This window comes from Vanellus vanellus (assembly GCF_965231255.1).
Source record: "Vanellus vanellus genome assembly, chromosome: 2".
Taxonomy (NCBI): domain Eukaryota; kingdom Metazoa; phylum Chordata; class Aves; order Charadriiformes; family Charadriidae; genus Vanellus; species Vanellus vanellus.
In genome coordinates, this window is record NC_138906.1 from 21,115,483 (window position 1) to 21,140,004 (window position 24,522).

General features: G+C 35.8%; 1 protein-coding gene across 1 annotated transcript in view; it reads left to right on the forward strand.

Moving 5' to 3' along the window:
- DNAJC1 (DnaJ heat shock protein family (Hsp40) member C1) overlaps positions 1 to 24,522 on the forward strand; it is a 108,857-nt gene that overhangs the window by 54,599 nt on the left and 29,736 nt on the right. The window contains exons 7-8 of the mRNA XM_082479027.1: positions 4,422 to 4,512; positions 14,468 to 14,634. Of these exons, the coding sequence (XP_082335153.1) occupies positions 4,422 to 4,512; positions 14,468 to 14,634 (258 nt within the window). The remainder of the gene's footprint in view (positions 1 to 4,421; positions 4,513 to 14,467; positions 14,635 to 24,522) is intronic.

Genomic DNA, 24,522 nt, shown 5'->3' on the forward strand with positions numbered 1-24,522 from the left:
CAGAAATACAAATCACAATGTTTAACTTTTTTTTTAACATTATTTCTTACAGTAACACGTTGATATTACTAGTTTATAAACCCATCAAAAGAGTGGTTTTGCTGTGGTATAATGGCTGGTATTTTTACTGCGCAGAAATAGTAAATTGAAGGTCAGAGGTTGTGGTAATTTTAATTTGACTCTTTTTTCTCTCTCTTTTTTTGTATTAATTGTACAAGAACACTGTACTCAAAAAGACAAAAAATTAGTTCAAGAAATTCATACAAATGTTTCTGTTTAAGTCTATAGATTGATTTAAGAAGAATTAAAGGAAAGAAAATTATTTCAATATGCTGATTTTAAGTATGCTTGTGGCAAAGTTTCCAGTTAACTGTGAATTGAGGGGATACATTTTTTTTTTGTATCCATCCCTCACCCAGAGAAGATGTGAAGCTGATTCTATCACAAAACCTGTAATGGAGGTTCATATATGGCCAATATAGCAAGTTGTTTCCAATGTTTGCCTTATTTCTCGTAATCTCTAGTCTTTCTGAGGTAGACCAGAAAGCCAGGAAGATTAGCTGGAGGGGAGAAAAAAAAACAAGCCACAAAGCAAACAAATCAACAAAACCTCATCACCCTTCCTAAAAGTCAAGGAGAGGCAGGAGTGACTGAGTCTTACTCAAAAATGAAGTTTTTTGTTCCAGCGTTAGTACAGTTTGAATAAATACTGTATCTGATCATTTAAAAAACAACAAACAAACAAAAAAACTCCAAAACAACCTCCCCCCAAAACACTAACCAAAACCCCAAACAAACAAAGAAAAAAGCCCCTAAAAGTCCAGTATCAAGAATTTCTGTATTTTTGCGTGACTCAAGGGCAACTTTGTCTTGGCAATCTCAACTTTATTTACATGAGACTATACTGATATAAAGAGGAACTGAAATACAAGAATTTTTCAATATTCTTTGTTCTTAATTGTGGTTAAAATATTGAAAATAAGTTAACGAAGTGTCTGACTGTCAACTTTATTTTGCTTCTGCTACACTTTTTGAAATTTTTTGTTAAATATGAGGGTAAAGACAGGAACTTCCTATACACGACAGTTGAAATATAATTTAGAAATACTAATAGCAGAATTTTGTGTTTCTAATACACTCTTTTTTTCATTCTGTTCCTTTTTGGAAAGTGTATATTTGAAATCATAGTATGATAAACCAGCATATATTAGCCCTCTTCATCATTCTTTTTGCTTAACTACATGCATATTACTGCTTTGATGGTGAAGAAAAGCAATGTATTTGCGTTTACATTCTTTTTTGAAAACTTCTCAAACTCCTGCAAATGAGAACAAAATATTTCTAATTAGGTAACTGGAACTTTTAGTTAGAACAGTTCCAAGGTTTGTATTTGTATGTCTCTTTCCACTGTCTGTTTCCACCCCCAGAAGGATAAAAGTGTTGCTTTTCTTATGTTTATTACGTATTGAAGGTGAAGTATACATCAGGTATAAAATTTTGATGTTGTGCATATTTTGAGCTGTTTGGGAGAAGATCCTCTAAAAGAAAAATCACTACTGAATCTTGGGGAAGGCGGGCTAGATTGCAAGAGGCTGTATCTATACTGTCAGTGTTTTTAGGGCCCTAAAATGTTTGTATTGAGGCAAAATGACTGCTTAAATGTATCAGTTCAGACAAGTAAAAAATCTGAACATAAATCTGTTTTGAAATACTCTTACTACCAAAACTGAATATGCTTGAAAATGAATATTCCTGGTTAGACTGATACTATTGAAAACTAATGAGCAGTAAGTTGAAATGTGCTTATTTATCTTAAGGCAGAAGTTTTCTTCAAAGAACTTCCTATTTCAAACTGTTTTCTAGTGTTTCTTTCATTTTGACTTATAGGGTCTAATACCCATCTAGTTTGTGTCTGTGGCTAAAATCTTTACTCAGGTATGTCATTTGATTTCACTCTACAACCTGTAGAGCCATTTCTTATGCTTTTGTGGGAAGGATTTGATTTTCAAATCTTCAAAATCCATTTTTAGTAAATTTTTGGTTGTTTTTTTTTCTTTGCTTTACTTTATACGTATACATTTTTGTGTGCTTCAAAATGTGCAGTTTTCGGGGTTTTTTGTGATTATGGTATCAGCCGTTATAAACTGTGATTAATAAGACTAATACTGCCTTTGTTACCTGGATATTACTCCATTTGCAGTGATAATCCATTTTATATGTATAAAGCAACAATACTACCAAATTTCATTTACATGCTTCTGACTAGTTTTCTTTGTTGTTCAGCTATTGTGTCTCATTTTCATCTGAGCCACATTTCCAATTGTTCCGTGATTGACATGCTGGAGAGATTGACAGTTACCCCCTAGTGCCTGCTGTCTGGAGATCCCACAAGCAATAATGGATTTTACACCAGAATTTAGCATCAAATATTGGCTTTCAGTGTCAAATGGGTTAAATTTAAATGCCGGTTAATTGTAGCCATTTTGAAATCATAGCCTTAAACAAAAGCATTTTTTGGATATCAGTGTCTGACTCCTGCGTATGCCACACAACCCAAACGTCTCAAACTATTAGCAAAGTTAACCATTACATTTATGGCTGTTTCTGTTTTAGTGATGCAAATAGTCCAAATCTGGAGAGTACAAGGAAAGTTTCCATATGTGATAGGGGATTGATATTTCAGGTAAACCGAAAAGAGAACCAATGCTGATCCTTATTTTGGCATTCAGTGTTATAACATAGAAACTGAGTGTTTCATCAAAACCTTCCTATCTGCTGTTAATGGTACTCCTCCTGTACCTACACCCGGGTTTTTATCCCCAATTATACTACAGCCATCAAAAAACCCCTCTTCCTCATCCCCAAAACTAAAACTGTGTAACCATGTGAAATGCTCTCATCTGCTATGTTCCACCAGCAAAAAGTTATGTAAAGTCTTTTAAATTTCTTCTGCGTGCCGGGATCTCCTACATAAACCTGGCAGAGAAATGTAACTTCCCATTTCCCGTAGCCAAATGTAAAGACAAATAGGGAGTAAGAAGAGGTATTTTGGAAGGAGATGAAACCTTACTGATGTTTTGTGGGAATTTGTCAGAGTTTTTCTTCAGGCGCTCTGTCTTGTGTTAGTGAGATGTCGCAAAAAAAACATTACAAAGTTCTGCTCAGAGCTGGATCGTGATTCTGTCCCGTGTTGTCCCACCTTCATCAAGTATCCTTGAAGGGGTAGAGGCCAGTATTATGCAAAGAACAACTGTTGTGTCATGGTATCTTTGCAGGAGGCAGTGGTTTGGGATGACTTCTACCATTAGAGGCAGCAATAATGACTGTTTAACTCAGTCTTTTATTTTGAAAACGTATTAAGATGTCTTATTTGATTTTTAATGAGACCAGGTTTGTTTAAGCTTATGGGATTATAGTTGAAATTATAAAAATATTTACTGATGTTTTAACAATGCATTCTACATTAAAATTTAAATCACCCTTTTTATGTAAAAAAAGGGACTGTTAATGTAATAACAAGAATAAAAATATTTTTGGCTATAAAGAGCTAGAAGGAGGTTTATCTAATACTCTAATACAATAGCTGTTATGCATGCTTGGAAATGATGAGTAATAATTTTTCTATTTCAGAATTTCTATTCTAGATTCATTGGTTTTGAATGAGTATAAAAATCTCTTAAACTGGTAAGTGAGAGTAAGAAAACTCTCCATACCTCTTACTTCAGCAATCTGGTTGTTCATATTGGAAAGCTTTCAATGCAGATCTATAATTACTAATTCATCAGCTTTTGGAAATGTGTAACTTACTGTGAGATTTGTGACAGGACTTCTAGTTTTATGTCTAAATTTGCCAAATAAATTTCAGATTAGAATCTAATGTGATCCTTGGAGAAAAAACTTGATATGTATTTTCAACACTTCAATAGCAATGTACAAGTTGGTTTAAAAGAAAAAGAAAGGGAGGGGGACGCAAGTTGGATTTTGGAACATGCAGTTAGTGTTACCATAATGAGTTCACACTAAGACGACTGCTGCCTAGCAATTGCCTTTGTTTGTCCCTGCACACACTACTCTAATTAAAAACTTTTCTTTCTTCCTTGGAACTTCCAGATTGCTGATGTGAGCAAAGTGGGTACTCAGCCTCTTACAAAGCTGTAGGTAGTGATCAGAAATGTTTTTCTAACCATTTTGCTTTTCAGGTTGTTGATGAGCATCATAGTCTATAATTTCAACGCTGTTGCATTTGAACCTTTATTACACAGAAATTCTAAACAAATACTTTCTATACTAAAAATTACTGTAACTCAAGGAAATGAATGTGCCTTAAATTTTTTGCAAGGTTAATTGAGAACTTAAAACAGAGCCATTGCAATAACTTGTTTGTATAAGGATGCTAATGCCATTGCAACATTTTCTTAAAGGATGCCAGACAATTATATGTAGAATATAAAGAAACAAAAATGAAGGCGAAAGAAGATGCCCTGGCTAAGGCTGAACTTGAAACACTTCAGAGTGAGTTTTTACCACTGTCTTAATAAACAAAGCTGTAATATGCTATACCTACTACACAGGATCTGTGTGAACAAACATTTTTATAATCTTCTAAAAGATGTGCTTTATATATTTCTGTACTGCTGTTAAATTTAAATAAGCTTTTAATTTTGTGACAAATTTTGCAGTAGGCTGCTGGTTTGTTCCTGTAGAAGCATGAAACTCAGGTGATAGTTATATAGTAGCAACAAAAGCATACTTTGCTAGAAATGTTGCTTTACAAGAGAAGGAAATCTCAAATGAATACATCTTGAAGTATACATTTTTCAAAAGTGACCTCTTGCATTTTGAGCACTCTTGTATTCTCTTTGTAAATATTTTTTTAATAAGATGTTTAATAATTCTTTTGTGCATATTGATTTGATATTTGTGATAGAAATTGAACATAATTTGAATTTCCAAAAGCGTGGATGCACACTTCGGAAGATGGATTCATGCTATTGTTGAAATAAATGCCTTAAAGTCTTTACACTCATATAAAAGACCAGAGAAGGCAATTAGCATTTCCCGTAATAAAGTATTCAGAATAATTATAGGTGACTTTTCCTCTTCTTCTTTCTGTTATTTGCTTTTGCCATTGATTAAACCTACCCTCTTCTGAAGATAATTTTTAAAGTTTTTTTTTTTTACTGTTTTTATGTGTGTGCTTGCTTGCTTTATTTACTATACTTAAGTGTATGCTTTTAAGTTCCTTTATTCTGACAAGTGCATTGAGTGCACTATGATAATTTACTGGCTTTGAGTACGCATAAGCCTTCAGGCACTTAAAATACAGCTGCGTTATTTATATTTACAAAATAGCTTAATTTTGTAAAATCAACAAAGAGGTCCAGTTTCAGCGATAATTCCTAACTTATCTGTAGCTGAATCTATTTTGAGAAAATGGATAACATTCAGCACCTCAGTGAGCATCGTGGACCCAGGCCAAATCTAGCAAAATAGTGCATTTAATGCTTGTTAGGGAGGCCTGCCATTATGTTTGAGATACCTACCACAAAATGGGCCCTTGAAAAGGGTCTTGACTTGGGTTATTAAAAACTTGTTAAATTGTCAGATGGTAATGTATTGCCATTGTTCAAAATAGCTGGCATACATTCTTCATTGAAATCTGTGAACTACTGTTTTTAAAGGACTAGTTTTCTAAAACAGAAGTGAAAGTATAAAGTCATTAAAATTGTAGTGTGTATGTTCCCGTGTTTCTCTGAAAGACCACATGTGAACTTTCCAGTATTTCTTCTCTGCCAGATGTCACGTGAGAGTCACTTTTTTTTTTTTTTTTTTTTTTTTAACCTCCAGTAGCAGTGCCCACGCATGAGAGGTATGGGTTTGGTACTCTTCCCCCTCCAGGTCACCCCTGACCTCTGACGGAAGCACCACGCTGTCCCCTGTCATGCTGCTGGGTGTGACATGGCGTGTGACCCAGTGTCATTCACGTGAGCAGGGTCGAGTCCTCACCAGTCTCACTGGCTGGCATTCTGCCCTGCCTTGGTAGCCTTGCTGGCAGGGAGCAGGAGGAAGGATTGAGAGTCACCACCTGTAATTAGCAGTTTGAAATTTGGCACGGAATTAATTTGGTCAGCCATAGCACTGCTATCGCTGGGCAGCAGAATGAGCTGTCAGTTAACTTTTTTAAAAAGAAATAAGACTCCCAAGAGAAGAACAAGAGGATGCATCTATGTGACTGTGGGCAAAAATAATTATATAATTTTTTCCTGAAGCTTTCATGCAAAGCATCTGTTAAATTTGCTTATTTCATTATATTGTTTTGCATTGTCACTTCACAATTAGCATAGAAAGGTTGTAAATCACCAAATGTGCATTTTGTTTGCCCCCATTCTTCTTAATTTTAGAGACCATCCGTGGAATGCAAGTTCATAATAACAGTTCCATCTCTCTAATTGAGTAAATATATCTCATGCAGATTAGCAATAGCTGTTTTACAGTGCTTGTTTTTTCATGAACTAATTGCTAGTTTACCCCCATGTCTATCTGCTTTCCTGCTGAAATTGTGCGGTATTCTGTAGGCGGCTTGAACTAAAACCAGAGAAGGGTACTGGAGGAGGAAAATATTTGCCAAGTAGGAAAGAGAGGACAGTATTGAGATGTCATTAAAGTGCTATATTTGGTAAGGAGTGTGAAAAAGTGATTTCTTGGTAAGTCAATATTATGCAAAATTTTGATTTATTTTTCTGGCACTTTTGCAGTGTTTCTTATCACTTCTCAATCCATTGAAAACTGTCATTACTACCTTAGTAAAATATAGCAACTTTACAGCTTTACGTTACAAAAATACAGCAACTTACAATACAGACTTTATGTTTCTAGGAAATGTGGGATTTTTTATGGAATTACAGATGATAGAAACATAGAACAGTTTGGGTTGGAAGGGACCTTAAAGATCATCTAGTTCCAACCCCCCTGCCATGGGCAGGGACACCTTCCACTTCCAGATAACTGGGTGTTTTATGTACAAAAGCCAAAAATGGTTTCTCTTACATTTTCTGTTGCCTCTTTTTTTTTAAATTTTAAAACAAAAGTGCTTTAATTAATAAACTTTCTGTTAACTTCTCCCTCTCATGGAGTGTCACATGTGTGTATAATCCCTGCATCAGGGAATGATTCTGTAACAATAGATAGCCCTGTTCTACATAGTCGGATGTAAAATAGAGTGTGTATTAACTGAACTGAGTAATCATTAAACTGAAAAGACTTAAGCATACATTGTCAGGACAGATGACTGCCACTTTTTAAACTTAAATTGCAAGGCTTAAGTAGTTATCAGGACAAATTCTACTGGTCCTTTTCTTGCATGGAGTACTTCTTTCAACCACATCCATTTTGGGGGAAAACACATCTGTTTTTCTTTCTTTATACTTAGCCTTGGTAGTTCTCTTGCTTTCTGTTCCCCTGACCTTCAATATGGTGACTTAAATTTAGTTTTAAAATATGCCTCTTTAAAGAAATAGCACCTGCTAGATACTGCAGGTGAACTCTTCACTCACATCCCAGTTACCAAACATATTTGCATTGTAAATCCAGAATTCTTGCCCTGACGTACAAGGCATCTGGAACAATACATGGCAAGAAACTATTGTTTCTCATTATAAACCATGTTGAATAGTACTTAGGTGTTTGGGTTTTTTCCTCACCTCCATCATTCAAGCTTTGACTGAAATACAGTTACCAGCCCTATGGCTGCATTGCTAGCCTTCTTTCTGTATTGGAGCTTTATGATGGTATCTGTAGTGGTATTTATATCTCTGTATAGGGCTTTATAGTAAGACATGTCTTACCTGAGTGTCTGCTGTGAAAAATCCAGAGTGGTGGTGCAACCTTTAATACATTTGACCAAGTATGTTTAGGCTTGTTCTTCCTTTCCAGACAGCTTGGAATATGGCGTGTTGCCTGGGTAGCTTTTTAAATTGTTTCATGAAACTTAAGGGGTCGAAGACATCACTAGATCATTTAGTATAATGTGTTTATTTCAGGCCCTTACAGGCAAAAATCAGTGAAAAATACTGATTCTCATGACTTGTCTTGTTTGACTTGTACCAGTGATGCACTTCAGCTTTTAGCATCTTGTTAGGCAAGATATAATATTGATCGGAAAATGCTGAGTTGCCTTCTGTCCTTCATGGTTTGTTCAGACAACTAATTTTACTGTTATGTACTTATATCTTAACTTCAGTATGGATTTCTCTAGCTTTAGCTTTCAGTTGTTCACTATTAGCATTTTTCTTTGCTTAAAAAAAATATTATTTATCTGCAGGTTTTCTTTGTATAAATAATTTCTTTGGCCCTTATTTTCTGTGAATTTTCTGTACTCTATTTAGCTTTCCAATGTAGTTGTAGGTATTGTACCCTGGCTTTGTATCTAGTGTTCTAATGCTTGTCATCTGATTATAAAATCACGTTTCTTTTATTATTACTGTTCTGTTTACAGAATCACAATTTACCTTAGTTCCCATTGCTCTGATGGGTTGTTTCAGACTGCTTGTCCGCCAAGCTTTTGCATCAAAGGCTCCTTGCACACAGTCCCTCGTAAGTGCAGATATGGTATAAGGTCCTGTGTAATTTTCAAAAATGCTTTTGATTGATTTGGTCCCAGACTACCAGTCAGTCCATGTTTCTACTTCTACTTTCCTCTTCACTCTAAACCATTTTGACCCAATTTATATAATCTAGCACTATACTGAAGGTGACTTTACGTTTACTTCCAAATAATTGACAAATATCTTGGATAATTGTGTTTAGTATTAATCCCTGCCAAAATGCAGTGTTCGCATGCCTGCTCAGTAATGATTTGCTGACAGGCAGGTTCAGAGAAAATTAATTCATATAATGCATGCTTTTTTGGTCGGTGTGGGTGTGAATGTTCTGATCACTTAATTGTTACCTCTGAAGCCTAATTATGGCAAACTAAGTATCATCCATTTCACTGATTGTTTTGGCAGGCCTGCTGAAAGGATTTTGAATTTGCAAGCTTGTGTACTTTCTCCAGTTGTTTCAACTAGGCTATATGATGCCTCTCCCTACAAAACTTATTTCAGATTTTATGGAAAATATTCTACTAACATACAGTGTTGTGAGGCTCATTTGAAAGAGGCATGCGTGTTTCATTATATGTTTGTTGGAAGACAAATTAGCTCCCAAATTTTGGAGATTTGTTTCTAACCCTTTCAATTATGGGGATGAGGAACAGGAAGTTTTGGGAGGGGTAGATACTCAGAGAAAAAGGTGAAAGACATCAAACCCTACAGCTTGTGAGAAGTTTTTTGTAGTGGAGGATATATTCATCACTGAGCATATTTTTAGTCCATTTGCTCAAAAATAAACTAGCTTCTGGGTCTCAGTACAGCAGATGTATATATCTGTCTCTAACTCATGTTGCATTCATATAATCCCACTGGCTTTTTTATGAGTACAGAAATTTATGGTTTTTTTTTTTAAACATATGAGTGTTTGCCCCATATTTGCATTAATATTGGAATATAGTTGGCTCCATTTTTTTTCAGCAGACTGTCAAAACCTTAGTACAATTTTTTCCCAGACTTTTGGGTCTATTGTTTTCTATCCGACTGTGCTGCTGTACATGCAAGTGACTTTTTCTCTGTCATGTTTTAAACAAATTCTAATGCAGTAAATGCTTTGGTTGTCTGTCATAGTTATGTAGGTAAGGGAACAATATTCAAAAAAAAGAGAGATCTCAATGCAGTATCTTACTGACTTGCCAAAATTGTTTGCTGTCTACTTCTGTGTGTGATTGTATTTCTTGCTTATCAACCCATGAGATACCAGTCAATCTGTCCCTTTTCTTTTTGTGATTTTTCAAGACATCACTGTCCTTTTGACCATATTTTCTGTGATTTCTGTGAATTCTTGTTCATGCTTAAAGCCTAGAAGCCTTGCAGAGAAAGGTAGTTCCCGCTTCATGTGTCATATTTTCTTTGCAGAATTTCAGCACTTGGTTTGGTTTGGTTTGGTTTCTTTCTACATAAAGCAGGCATTTTTCCTGTGAAAATTCTCTGAATTCCTTATGTTTATGTCAGCTGGCAGGTAAAATCAGTGTATACTTTTCTGAAAACTTTAAAATATGAACCTCTGATATTTATTGTGGAAAAAGCACCACTGTTTTATTACATGGCACTAGATCCAAAATGCTAGCTGATTCCTTATCTTCTAAAAATGATAGCAAATAACTGTTAGCCAGATACTATTAATTCTGCCATTGATAAAATTAATGTAGTAACAAGGTGGAAGGACTAACAAGGAAGGTCAAAGTATCTGATTATGTGCAAGTAATTCATCAAACTTCAAAACTTGGATCATGGCACCATAAATTACTAAAATGTATAGCCAGTACTGGAATAATTTTGGAGGCCTTTAGGAACAAAGTACTGTACAGGTTAGAGAGTTAGCTAATTGTTACCTGATAAAGTCTAGGGATCACAGTAATGGGTGCTTTTATATGCTGTCCAAACACAGGGGACAAATTGTATCTTTTTTAACTCTGAATTGTTAAATACACAGTCAATTTTAGTCTTCTGGTAAAGAACTTGTTGATTCTAAAGGTAGGAATTACTGACAGAAAATGAGTATCCTTGCAGTATGAATTCAGCAAATGATGAAACAAAATTTCTTCTGCTACCAAAGGACTAGAACTCTGTAAAAGTCATAACTCATGTGAAATACTGATCATTTTACATTGAAGTGGTAGATATCAAACGATTTCCATAGTGCTTACGATCTTTGATTATCCATTTACTTTCTGCTGTTGCCTGTTTATTTATTCTAGTTAATAAACTAGAAAAGTTACTACGCTGTAGTAACTTTGGCAATTTGGCAATTAAAAGACATAATTTTCCCAGAAAATAGCAGTGGGAGTAAGCTAGTAATTTACCCTATTGAGCTTGAAGTCAGGCTCTGGTTTCACCAAGACTGTTTCTCTCCACTGCATTTAGTTGTGTGAGCACTGGTAGCTCCGCTCATAGTTAAGGTCCTCTAGATATTGGTGACTGCGTAGGGCATAGTGGTCTGATTAAGTCTCCAGTGGATGGTGAGTAGGCTGTTACAAAGCTGGGAGGAACCAGAAATCTTTTTCTGTATGGTTTTCTGCATTTCAGTTAGGTTTATACACAATAGTATTAGAACAATATTTGAGATTGGAGGAGAAAAATGCATTTTTAAAGCCTGTTCTATTATAATGGATGGCAACATAGTCTAAATCCCAGCACCATTAGAAGATGACACGAAGTATTAAGGCAACACTTGTGTTTCAAAACTCTGAATCACAGCTGCAGTTGTTGCTACTGTCAGCACCATCAAACACATCCTTGCATTAGATTGTGGTGGTGGCAGCAGCACCAGCTTCCTGGCTGTCTGTCAGGTCTCAGCAGATGTAGGATTCGGCTGTCTAGGCATCGTTACTATTTGGAAAAACCGGTCCTTATTCTCTTCAGGGGAAAGCACCAGGTCAGCTCGGAAGCATCTTTTGGGCTGCGGGTTGAATTACTGGTAATGAAAAGATACAATGGAAAGAGAGAGGTTTTCTTCCTAGGTATCTGCTGTGGACTTCTGTTGTTTGGATGAAATAGTTTCAGTGATGTGGTTTGCTTTCTCTGTCTTCTTCACCCGAAAAAACAAGTGCTGGCTGCCTTAGGTTGGGGCTTCATAGTGTGCATCATTACCTCTGAACATAACTTCTGAATTTCCCCTGTCTAAAATCTTTTATGATGTTACCGTTAAACCACTTTTTTGTGCTTTCCTATTCTAAAACATGGCTTTTGAAATTTCTGAGGCGAAACGGTTCTCAGTGGGTTATTGAGAGCCCTGTGGCAAAGGTGCCGTGGCTTCAATTCTATTTATTTTTTAAAATTCAGTATGCCAGCCATTGTGGTATGTAACGGATATGCTGAACTCCTTCATCTTGTTTTAGATATGCATGGGAGACAGTAGAGACGGGTTTTTCAATTCCTCTTGAGTGCTTGTTTGAGGCTGTACAGCCATCTTCTCTAGGTGGGTTTCTCGTTCCTTTGATAGTTAGCAAACCACAGCGTCTTATCTATCCTCTCTCACCTAACTGTCTGAAGAAAGCCTAGATGCTGTCTTTGATACCTCATTTTAAACTGGGGTGCAGTGCCTTCTGGAAATACTGTTACAGAATTAGTTCTTAAACTACAGAGCGAGCCTAGATGACCTATTTGTAGAGTAGGCTCTTCATTTTTAAATGTGAGATGCATTCAGGCTTTAACTATTTGCATATTTTGAGAGGGAAAATTAGCAAACAGTAGCTAATGGGGTGCAAGATACAGGAAAATCCAACTGTCTTGGTCTGTCTCCACTGTTAAATAATGCCAAGTGAACACACACAGTGTGCTTGATATTATTTTGCAGGTGTGAAATACAGTAGTAGAAATTGTAATTTAAGGTAACCTCCTAGAATATTTTTGCCAGTATGTGTGTTTCCAGTAAACAGCTGTTGAAGCTATTGTTACTTATCCTTGCAAAATTAATTCTGACTGCAGAAGCTATTACATGTGGAAACTTTGGAGAAAAATGTGATAATGGTTAGTATATTTGGTTTGGTTATAAAGATTACCTTTTGAAATAGACAAAAAGAATTTTGCAACACTGTTGTCTTTAATGACATCTGAACAGTGAGAGAAATGCTGGTTAACATTTTTGGGCTTTCTTTTAGTTTAGTTTTGGGTTTTGGGGGAATATATGTAATTTAATTATATTTACTATGCATACCTACAGAAGGATGCTAAAAAAGATCCAAATACAAGATTTTACTTAGTATTTCATTTATTGAGAGTAATTTGGCAATTACAAGCAAAGTTAGATATTTTTCACAAAAAAAAGGTCTCTGAACAATATACATTTAAAAGTTTAAAAGATCCTTAGTCGTTCTGTTAACATCTGTATAAATTTCCTGTTCTTTTTGTACTTCTGAAAAGTGCCGTGAAACAGTTCTCTCTCCATTTATTGTTTTCTGAAGTGTTCAGTTCCTAGGAGTTTGTCAAGTCCGTGGAGTCTTTTCACTGTTCTGCTCCTGCACATATACTGTTAGGAAAAGGAGTTCTGCATCAGAGTCTGTCAGGAACAGTCCTTCTGTCCTCTTCTGGATTTTTTTTGAAGAAGTTTTTAATGAAAAACAGATATTTCTCCTGTGGTGCTCAGAAAAGTATTATTTTGGGCATGGTTGCAAAAGCAGATAAGCTCATCTAATGGTCCACTGCTGCTGAGAAGTGTAGTTCTCCTTTTCCTTGCCCACCACATTTAAACTACGTGGATTCTTTCTTTTCGTTTGAGGGTAAAAGAGTAATTTTCTACTAGATTAGTGTAGATTAGAAGCATTACATTACATTAGTATGTAGATTAGATTAGAATTATTTTACTGAGTGGTTGGATGACTGTTGAAGCACAAATAGAAGAGAGAGGAGCACATAAGCACATAGTCGAGAGTGGAAAGGTGGAGGCAGAGTAGAACTTTCCTCTTCTGGCTGCAGCCGGCCGTTAGATCAGCTCTTTCAGTTTAGTAGCATCGTTAGGAGTTACTGTGAATACAGCGTATTTTTAAAACAACGAGGAAAAAACAAGAGAGTACCACTTGGCATACCTGCGGTTTCTGGCTGCTTCTGAGTGTTCAAGCTTCTTTTTCTGATCCTCATCCTCTTGTCTTTCCTAAAGTTCTGGCAATTTTCAGTCAATCTTAATTCTTTCTCTTGAAGTCATCGTATATAGCGGATATGTTTTCAGTTGCTGGGGTTTAGGTGGTTGTTGTCCTTCTTTCCTGTCCCCTAAGTTTGCTGCTGCCATTTAATACCGTTTGAAGGACAGAGAGCAGAAAATAGTGATCAGTTTGAGAAATGAGGTCCGACATTTAAATCTTCCTAACTGTGTAAGTGCTAGAACAGAGCTATTTGTAGTTATAGAAATCTGAGAACAGAGAAGCTATCTATTGACTCAGAAGCTTTTACTCAGCGCAGCTGATCGTAAAGCAAAGCAAAGCAAAATTGTGTAAAACTCACCTCTCCACCTTTGCCCGTTTCTTTGAAGCCAGCTGGACTTTTGAAATCTTTTAATAACTCCCTATGCTTTTTGCCTGTACTAATCTTAATTGCCAGGTGGTGTAGTAGTAACAAGAGCTAACTGTGTTTTTGAGGGGCTCCTCATTTGGCATACTTCAGATAGAAGAGGGGATAAGTGTGTGCATTGCTATTTACTTTTCATTACAATAAAATCATTATGCAAAACTCTGGATTGATTCTCTTTTTTACAAAGAAATTGAACCCCCTTCCTCAGTGGAAATTTTAATATAGCATTAAGAGTTGAGGAGCTAAGCCTGCTTCTGAATTATACTTCTCTACAGTATTAGTAGCACTACTTTTTCTTCTTTTTTACTTTTGTATAGAGGAAAAGAAGCCTAAAGTCAAGAAACCAAAATCAGAATTCCCCGTATACACAGTTCTGGAGTCAAGTGCATATATTCCATCATATGATCATGGAGCTTCAATTGAAGAGATTGAGGAGCAGATGGATGATTGGTTGGGAGGCAGGAACAGAACACAGAAAAAGAAGGTAAGTTCAAAATCTTTCACGTTGTTATGTATTTTAAATGTTGATTCATCTGCATGCCTCTGAACAACATGGAATAATGTATGTATACCACCACAATTTTCATATACCATTGAAGTCTAGAGAAGTATTAATTGTCAGGCAGAGACATAATGGAAAAGATTATATCGATGTTCAATGTAATTTGTGTAATGATACTGGAAATGTTGTTTTAACAGGATGTCGTTGATTAAAATATATGAAAGCTCTGTATGGTTTCTAATATAAATACTATTCTTGTTCACTAGAAATTAGTAGAACATAATGCTGTCAAGTTATATGAGGCTTGGTTCTTTCTCTTAATTGCAGTTAATAACATTTTGTTTGCAGGAATAGATACTTTTTATTTAAAAAATAAAAAAAGCAAAGGAAAAAGAAGAAATCTTTGCTTCTTAATATCCAGGTGTAGTGTCTGCTCATGTACTTTGTGCATTTCATCTGACTTATGGTAAAATTCTAACAATTCAACTTAGGCCTATTAAAGTTTTTGCTACTTAGTTAGCAGTTAGTGTAATTATCTTCTGGTAAATTTTATTAAAACATATTGGCTTGAAAATGTATAGTTTTCATCTTAGAACTGAGATACACAGCTGATAGAAGAAATGTTATCAGTTGGTCTCCTGACTTGAAAATATGCTTGCCTGGAAGACTGAGGTGAGAAGAACAGTGTATTTGGAGTGGAGTCATGGCAACACATTGACTTCAGTGTCACAATAGGGAAAGAAGTTCCTGCTGTTGTTTGATTCCTCTGTGCTGCAGATTTGCTTACTCCTTAGTTGTTTTCAAGCCTGTGAAAAATACTCCCTCCCATTTTTAGCCAGATCTAAAATTTTTACTAAATAATTTGAATTTTGAATAACCTATTTAATCATTTACTACTACTGGATTCCTAAGCTTCATAACTTCCCAGTCACCAGTTTTCTCTCGCTGTTACTTTTATCTTTCTGTATTATTTAGTACATCTGCATTATGTTTACTTCTATATTTATGTGACCAATCCGTTCTGCAAATATGTTTAGCTTTTGACTTCTGTGTAAGGGATTGACAATCTGAATCCTTAAACACTGGAGTATATTTTCATGCACTTAGAGCAAGTAAGAACTCAGGTCCTTAATTCTGTAGATGAGTTGCTGGGAGTTAAGAGCATATTTACAGTCGTCGCTTTGTTTACCTTAACTCAAGAAGCACCCATGGATTGGATTCCTGTTAGTTGCATCTCTGTGAACCAGCTTTGCTTATCAGGCTGTGTGGGCAAATGATTAAAGGAGAAAAGGTGTGTGTTTGTTTACAGTAGCTTGGGTTTGTTGCATGCTTGACTATCTGGATCCCCAAATTCACCTTCCCTTCTGATGGAAATTGAGTCTTTCTTTGGATTTCCATGAAAATGAAAGAATTGAATAAAACTGGGCCTAATCAATCTATAATTTTGCACCTCCTACACATTGTAGATAGAAGTTGCGTCTTCAGAGTCAGTGCTAAGAAAACAAGTTATAGGTACATCCTTTCAGAAACAGGAGTCACAGAAACTAAAACACATCAAAGAACTCATTAAAAAGTAACTAACTTGGTTTTTCTATGCTTACACCTAGAGGTTCAGCGTTGCATCTCATCACTTTGATTCATGAGTTTATTTTTTAAATTATATTCTGTTACAAATGGGGTTAACATTTTAGGGACAAGCAGGCAATTTGCCCGTATACTGTCTGGGTAAAGTGTTTGACCTGAACAAACTGTGACGAAGTGTGCCTTTCCTTGACAGCTAATATGTTACTGCAATGCAACATCGACATTTGATACAGTAGTGGAGAGAAACAGGTTCATAAACTATACAAAGAAATGGAGGATATACATTACTGGCTCTAGTATCTTGTAGGAGCCATTTGTGTGTCAGTATGAGAATGACTGTGTTATACAATTTGTAATAAACTCACTGGGAAAATGTTTGTACCACAAGTGAATTGTTCCTAACTGACATTCGACACATTTTCTGTTTTAGAAAGATATATTTCCCTCCACTGCACATCATAGACGTGAACTGGGACAGCATCCCCTTTCTACCTCCCTCTTGTGCTTCTTGCACGGACATGCAAGTGGCGTATAACATTCGCCTCTCAGTTCTGCTTGTCTTAGGAAAAAGTTACTCTTTCATAAATCATTTTGCCATCAGACATTTTCTAGGGGTTGTCATACTTCACTCATTAGAAAGCTTGTTGGTGGTTTTGTTTGGTGTTTGTTTGTTTGTTTTCTTTCTTGATAGCTTAGGGATGCGGACTGTATACAGTTGACCAGGCTTGAGAGCAGTAACCCATGTGGAAAGATCAAAGTAGCTTGATAAAATAGTATGTTACTATGTCATCCATCCAGAAATAAGGAGGTGGAGTTGCTGTTCCTGATGTTGGTATCCCAAGTGTAGATGATTACAATTCATTTCATACTGTTCATGAAGTGCTTTGCACCATTGACATTTGTACTTGAGGAGGTACCTGTAATCCATGGATTAGTGTTTTGGAAATGCTGTACCATGCAGAGTGCCCAGTTTGATAAAAATTTAGATTCTATTCAGTTGTGAGGTTGAAATCGGTTCCTGTGATTATTTTTTTTATTTATTTTTAATACATAATGATATTTGAATGCTTAGGTTCCTTTCATTTTGGGTTTTGTTTTGTTTTGGTTTTTTTTCTGCAAGTTGGTTTAATGGTTCATGGGCTACAGTCCTGTAAGCTGTTTATTAATGTTCCAGTTTGGAAGAGCACATTTGCACTCTTTGGAAGAGTGAATTTGGAAGAATAAAGTTGGGAAATTAGATGCATCAAAGCTGTATGAAAGAAAAATTAAGATTTTTTTTTTTTTTTGTTCCATTTGCAGCAGGATTCTGGATATTTTTCTGACATATATTAATCTAGGAAGTAACATTAACATAGACTAAATAGCGCTGTAAAGTAGATTTGCCAACATGGAGAAGGTAATGGCTTTCAGAAGTATCTGACTCACTGTTGTTTCATTAAGCTGACATAGGAGCTGTACATTTTATTTGTAGAGAAAGAATTTGGCTTTGACACTGCAGAAAAATAAACTGACAAATTTCTGTGTAAAATAAATATTACTAATTATTAATGATAACTGGAATTCTGCGTTTGTAAAGAAAAAAGGGCATTCGTGTCTGTTAAGGGTTTGATGGATTCAAAATTGGTGATTTCAGAGGCCAGTGTCCAGGGCTTCAAAAAAGACAAATCACTTTTGTTTGGTAGCCTAGAAAGACAAGTTTTTGCTGATCTTTTCAGTATGTCTCATAAGTCAGGAGGTATAGAAATAAAGTAAAACTTGACAAAAGTTAAGCTGTTGTATATTGTAACTGAATCGAAGATGATCAATGTTGATGTAAAGAAATAGGTCAAGAGGAATTTGGCAGAGAGGCTGGAATTAATCGTGATCTGGGGACAGCTTTGGAATAAAACAAATAATTTGCTTCAGTGTTTATTGCAGATGGTCTTGAAAGTAAAGGCTAATGAAAATTGCTTGGAAATGAGAATTACCATCTCTAACGGGTTGGTAAAGTTTTAATCTCAAATTCAGAAGACTTTGTAGGCTAGTCCTTCACCCGAGAATTCATTTAAAGTGTCATCCTTACTGAAGAGCAGACATTGTCCTTTTTAAGAAGGAAAAAACTACATGCCACTGTCGCCCTACTTACCTAACTCTTAGTTCAAAATGAAATAGCAGCAATGTAAAGTATGTGGCTATAGAGAAGAAAACAGCTTCCTTCTTAGGCAAGGTAAAATGATCTACCAAGGGATGTAGAAAGAGGAGTGTTTTCCAGTTTTTCATAAGGTTACATAGCTGGCTGAAAATGTGCTTATAGCATAGTAAAGTTATTCTTCTGTTTTAGTTTGAGAACATGCTAAGTTTATGTCCGTAAGGGGCTTGTCTTGCTAGGTTGTTACTCTCTACTTTAGCTGAATATTAAAAGAAAGTAAGCTTTTGGGAGATATTCAGATAATATTCAGTGTTACAGAACTGAGAGGTAATCTTTCTGCATTTCTCTGCAGGATCCATCCACCTTTAGGACTTTTTGTATAGTTTTGATCGTTGCACTTTGCAGAAAGAAAGAAAAATTAACAGCAAGACTAGAAGAGCAATAAAAAGAAATTTAGGAAGTCATAAGGAAAGGTTAAATAGATGGCGTTTCAGAGCAGAAGAGGGAAGCTATTGGGGAATAACTGAATGCATCGTTTTTCCAGTCCATTCCAGGCTGTTTTAGGTAAAATGCTAATCATTTATCATTACGTACTACCTTCCATAAATTCGGAGAGAAAGAAATATTGAATTTAATTTGAAGCCAGGATGTTTAAATTCAGATTTGGGAACACATGAAGGGGGAGACACGTAACTAGAGCATGTTAACTAGACCTGGATGAAACCTTTCTTTGACCATCTAGTCTGTTGTGAAACTCCATCTGTTGAAAATAGTGTGAGCAGACTCAATTGTATTTGAGAGCATGGAAATGAAACAATGAGACTCTTGAGGGTTTGTTTTTTTTTTTTTTCTATATAGGAAATCATATACCTACCTGCACTAAATTGCATCTTCATGTAGCACAGTTCACACTGTTCATGCAAACTGCATATAACTACAAAGCTGAGAGGCATTATTAAGAGCTCATTTGCATACTGATAACAAAGCTCTTTAAAGCAAGTACCAAAAAAGTCCAAAATTATTTTTGTTTTGACGTTAAATGTTTGTACTCCCAGATTAGATCTTCTTTCAGGTTGTTGAGAAGAGATAAGTAGCTTAATTTACTTAACTCGTGCCTCTGATTTTTAATTTTTTTTTCCTTTATCTGTCACCAGAAATTGACTGGGAAAAGTGTTCTGTGTATGCTTGTTAGGAATTAAGAGAAATTTAGAGGGAATGTTTAGAATGGGCTTCCTTCGAGGTTGCATTATTTTGTGGCCTTCATATGTTGTTAAGCCACTGTGGCATTACTTTGTACCCATTTAACCTTTTACTTTCCTGTTGGGCAACCTATTATGTGGAGCTGGAAGAAAAAAGGGCAACTTATTAGAGGACATGTTTTGTTACATCTGATCTTGTTCTGTCCTTTCTGCAAATATTCATGCAAGAATATATGTTATTTACCGTTTCTGGAATCATTCTATGGATGAATCACTGCCAAGTAATTTCTGTCCCTGTGGGATTTCTCTCATATTCTTGGTTTTGATTTGATTTTACGTGATTTGTAACACACGTTGTTTTCATGAGAGTTCATTGTTTATGTGAATAACATTGTTGTTGCATTAAAATCTTGGCCCTTGAGAAATCAATGGGAGATTTATTGTTGTCTTCAGTGGGACCAGGATTATAATTCCTTTTGGTTTACAGATTGCTCATCTTCTTCCACTGGAATCTCCTCTTCGTTCCCTATCATTATTTGACTCATTTGTCTCTGAAGATAGGGTTCCAAGTTGTACCTCAATGAGGGGTGAATACTTTTGACCTTTTGATATTTGCTTGCTCTGTAAAGGGGAGATAAAGGTGGAGAAAGACAGTGCCTGATCCCTTCCAGCTGGACCAGATGCATAGATAGAAAATCATGTTTCTCATTATTTTTGTTTTTCATGTTATCCTGCGGCACTTCTTGGCATTTGGGTGTTTTTGATATTGAAGGAGCACCTGGCTTGATTTTACTGAAGCAAGAGTAGTAAAAACTATTTTTGTGCACAGAGCTTGGGAAGCTTAGATAATGTGGATCTCCTGTATTTGCTACACTTTAGTTTTTACCCTTAAATTAGGATTTTTACACAATTTATTGATAGGTGCTGGAAACATAGTAGTTATGATTTTTTTCCTGTCGTTGAACTGTAAGCTGTGGTCTGAACTCTTTTTCTTGTTAAAATGCAGTTTGTGTTTTTATTTTTCTCAGCCTGGGCCATCAAAGCACTGTTTCATAGGTAGGATGTTGATAACCAAGTGAGCTTTTTAATCATGAAAGTTTTATTTGAAAGCTGGCTGTGGAACGACAATATAAAATAACTTAACTTTAAATGTACAAAGGAGGTCTCTTTATAACATTAAAAGGCAAAATGCTGTACAAATGCTAAATTATTATTTTGTTAGTTTTAAAAGTATAGTTTTGACAATTAAATCTTAGTCATTTTATAATATTGCACATTTCATAATTGCCAGCTAGCCTGCCACCTGCTCTCTTCTGCCTTGAATCTTCCCACATCTGTGCTGCTTTGAAATCTGAGTATGCTTTTTCTTTAGTAGCAAATAACATGGTGCTTGTTCTAATCAGACGTCATATGACGGATTACCTGAATACAGTTTCCAGGCTTTTAAAAAATGTTAATTCCTTAAGCAAGCAGTTTGTATCGTAGCAGGATTAAAGTGCTGTGTAAACCAGATGTTTTAATAAATTGGTCTTCAAGGGGAAGGGTTATTCTGTTTTAGTGTGCTACCTGAGGTCATCTAGTTTTGAAGTAATTTTATTTTTCTAAGCAGTGGAACAAAGATGGTATCGGAAAAGTGTGTCTGTATTCTAAATCTCTTTTATTTCTGGGACAGGTACAAGTAAGTAATTAGCAGTCCAAGATTTCCTCATGGTGTCCTCCTCGTGTGTCTCAACCCTGACCCAGAGGGATTGCTGTAGGTTGAGAAAGTAAATCACTCTGTGTGCCCATTGAATGTAAGGCTCTGTATTGAGACTGCCAGCAACCATACCTGTTAGTGCCAGTTATGAAGCTATTCACTAGGAGCTAGTCTAAGCTCATAATACATTTTAACCTGAGCTCCAAACTCTCATCAAATGGTGATGACTTTGAGTCACTATTGATCTGGGGCATATTGAATTTAGTAACCCTGAGGTGAAAATCTCAGTATTCTATTACCAAACTCTTAAGCATCGTAGTGTCACTGAAAAGATACTTCATTTAAAAAAAAAAAACACCCAAAAATCTGCATTAGAGTGGTATTGAAAGTGTTAAGTCAGAAGACTCCAGGCTTTCCTGTGGTGTATTATGCTTTGTGTCACTGCAAATGTTGCGGACTCGGCCTGAGTAGAATATTGGGTTTTCAGTTTTAAAATAACTCTACAGTTTATGTTCTATGGGTAACTCCTACCATTATCGTATTTACGTTAGAGTTATTAGTGTTAATGAAAAAGCTGCTTTTGTCCTAAACTCATACTTTTTAAAATAGGTGTTTAAGTCTACCTATATAATATACTCGGGCTCCTGCCTGAGGTTGGTGAACAGGTACAGAACAATGTATGCATGTTTCTTCTGTGCAGCAGAACGATATTGATAAAATATTGATGGTAACAGTTGGGAAAGTGTGGAGAAAGCACCCTTTTGTTACACACTGCGTGTGTGAAGTAGGGAACAGGACTTGATTTACCAAAACAATAGACGGGTACCTTGATTATTCTGAAATGTTTGTGTAATTTTTTTGTCCCGTACATACATAATAGTGATTCTGTTCCTCTTTCTCTTCCTCTTCGCTAGCCACTGAGTCAGTAAGCCTAATGAACAAAAGAAAACTAGAAAAACTTTTAATTTTTCAAGCACCATACTTAACAGCCAATGGTTTTATGGCTAATCTGTTTGTTTCTTTATGTAACTTGAACCAGAGCAGTTTATTTCTAGCAAATTAGTGTATTTAGCATATTTCTAGCCAATTTGTATATTATTTTGTTTTGTTTAGAAACAGTAGATTTATGTACTCTTTTAATCGTCTTTCCTTAAATGCAGACATTAACCTTTTTTTCAGGCTTCTGCCTTAAATATTTAAGCCTCTATGGACTTTACTTTGTACTTGAATAGCTTCAGGGAGAGAATAAATGTGATTTTGAAAAAACTATTTTTAATTATTGAGTTTTCCTTGGAGAGAATGACCCACATCTTTAAATCTAGAATAAGACCTCTTTGCTTTTGAGCTGTGAATATCAAATTATCAGAAATCTAATTTCATCTGCAGTATTAAACATGCAATGCTTTTAATCCTCAGCTTTTCTTAAGAAAGAATAAAGTTATAGGATAATGATGATATGTTCTTCAACTAGCATCTCAAGTTGGGGTTTTCAGTGTTATGGCGGATATACATTCAAAGAACAAACTGTATTTGTAAAGACAAACTGAAGAAAATAAATTTTTCTAGTGGTGGATTCGGAGAAAACAGTTGTTACGACTGGGGCAAATGCCAGAAGTAGTAAGCGTTGAACCAAGAATTAGGGAGTTTTGCCTGAAATAGGTCAGGTACATATAAAGACTGTGAATAAACACGTAACTGAACAATTGCTATGTAAGAATGTGGAATTTATGTATTCTCTTTTCTACCTTTCTCTCTTGGATCTATTAGTTAGGTTGGATAGGTCAACAAAGCATAGGAAACTTTATTTCTTTATTCTTATATTTATAGAAAGTAATGGTGTGTTTATAGAATGTGTAATTCAATAACCTGCTCTCAAATGTGCTGTGCTCAGGCTGGCTAGAACTAGTTTGGGTGGAGAGGTGTTGTAATATATGTGAGCCTTTAAGGAGGATATTAAAAAGCATCTAAATGATATAGAGAAATTATTTGATATGACATCCAGGGGAAAAGTTTTTTGGAAACCAAAATTCAGTCTAGATTGCAAAGGAAACAAACAGCCAAAATATGTATTTCTCTAAGGACATTTCCTAAAGATAGTAACAATATGTTATATAAACGCTTACAAACTAGTTAAAAAAAAATCAGCTGTGCATATGTATTGAATTAAGGCCATAGAGTTGACATTTGCCTGATATTTCCTGATCTTGATTGAGTCTTTAAACTTCCTGTCTAATTAAATATAGTAGCATAGGTTCTTGTCTTGTGCGGACAAGAAGAATAATACACTGATTTCAACACTGTGCTATAGATGCTGTGCTGTCAAATTCTAACTTTCGGTAGTTTTTCAACAGAATCTATATTCCAGAAGAAGTGATTGATGTGACTTGCTGCCGTAATTCAGTCTGACTAGTTTTACATATGTGTTTTCCATATGGAGTCCTCAGTTTTTTGAGTTTGTCAGTTGAAAACTACCTAAGAGCTCAAGATAATTGTGCAAAGTGTTAATATGTGTGGACAAATGCACAAGGTTTTTAAATTGCGGCTCCTTTTCTGTGCAGGGCAGCACTATAACCTCTGTTTAGATACCTGCCTGGGTCCAAACTAGGGCTACATAGCTTCTGTGATATAAACTTTTATAACTCAGGTTGGACTTCTTAATTTACCTCAGGTCTCAAGTCCTGTTTCATTTCTGAGATTGACATGATAGTTGTCTCTCACAGAAAGACATGGTAGTTTACATAAGAGAAAACTCATAGCTGTGAGGAGAAACAGGAATTCAATCTTTCTCAGTCAACTGTTGAAAATCTGACTCTTCATTGGGAGTGTCTGTACTGAGACTGATATCAGATATCAAAAGCTGATATCCATTTTACATTAATTTGCAAGAAGCTGTGCACTGCATTTGTAAATATTAGTCTTCATTGCACTGATTTTGTCACAACCTGGGAGAGATGTAGAAAAACATCTGATGGGACCACTCTGATTTAGCCCAGTTGGGGTCAGGGGGTGGTGGAAATCCTGATTTTTCTTGGCAGTGTTCCCTTCCTGTCACCTCCCAAAACAAAGTCACTGCAGTCTCAACTACAAAAGGAAGAGTACAGAAGTAGAAGGAGGAGGCTGTAGTTGCACGTATCTGGGTAGAAGCCGGCATAAGATGTGAAAGCTGGTTAGTCACTGTGGCCTTTGCCCCACTTGCTCTTGCCCATCCAACAGAAGGGAGAGAGAGCAGTCCAGCATTGACAGTGTATCCTCGGAATTTTGCC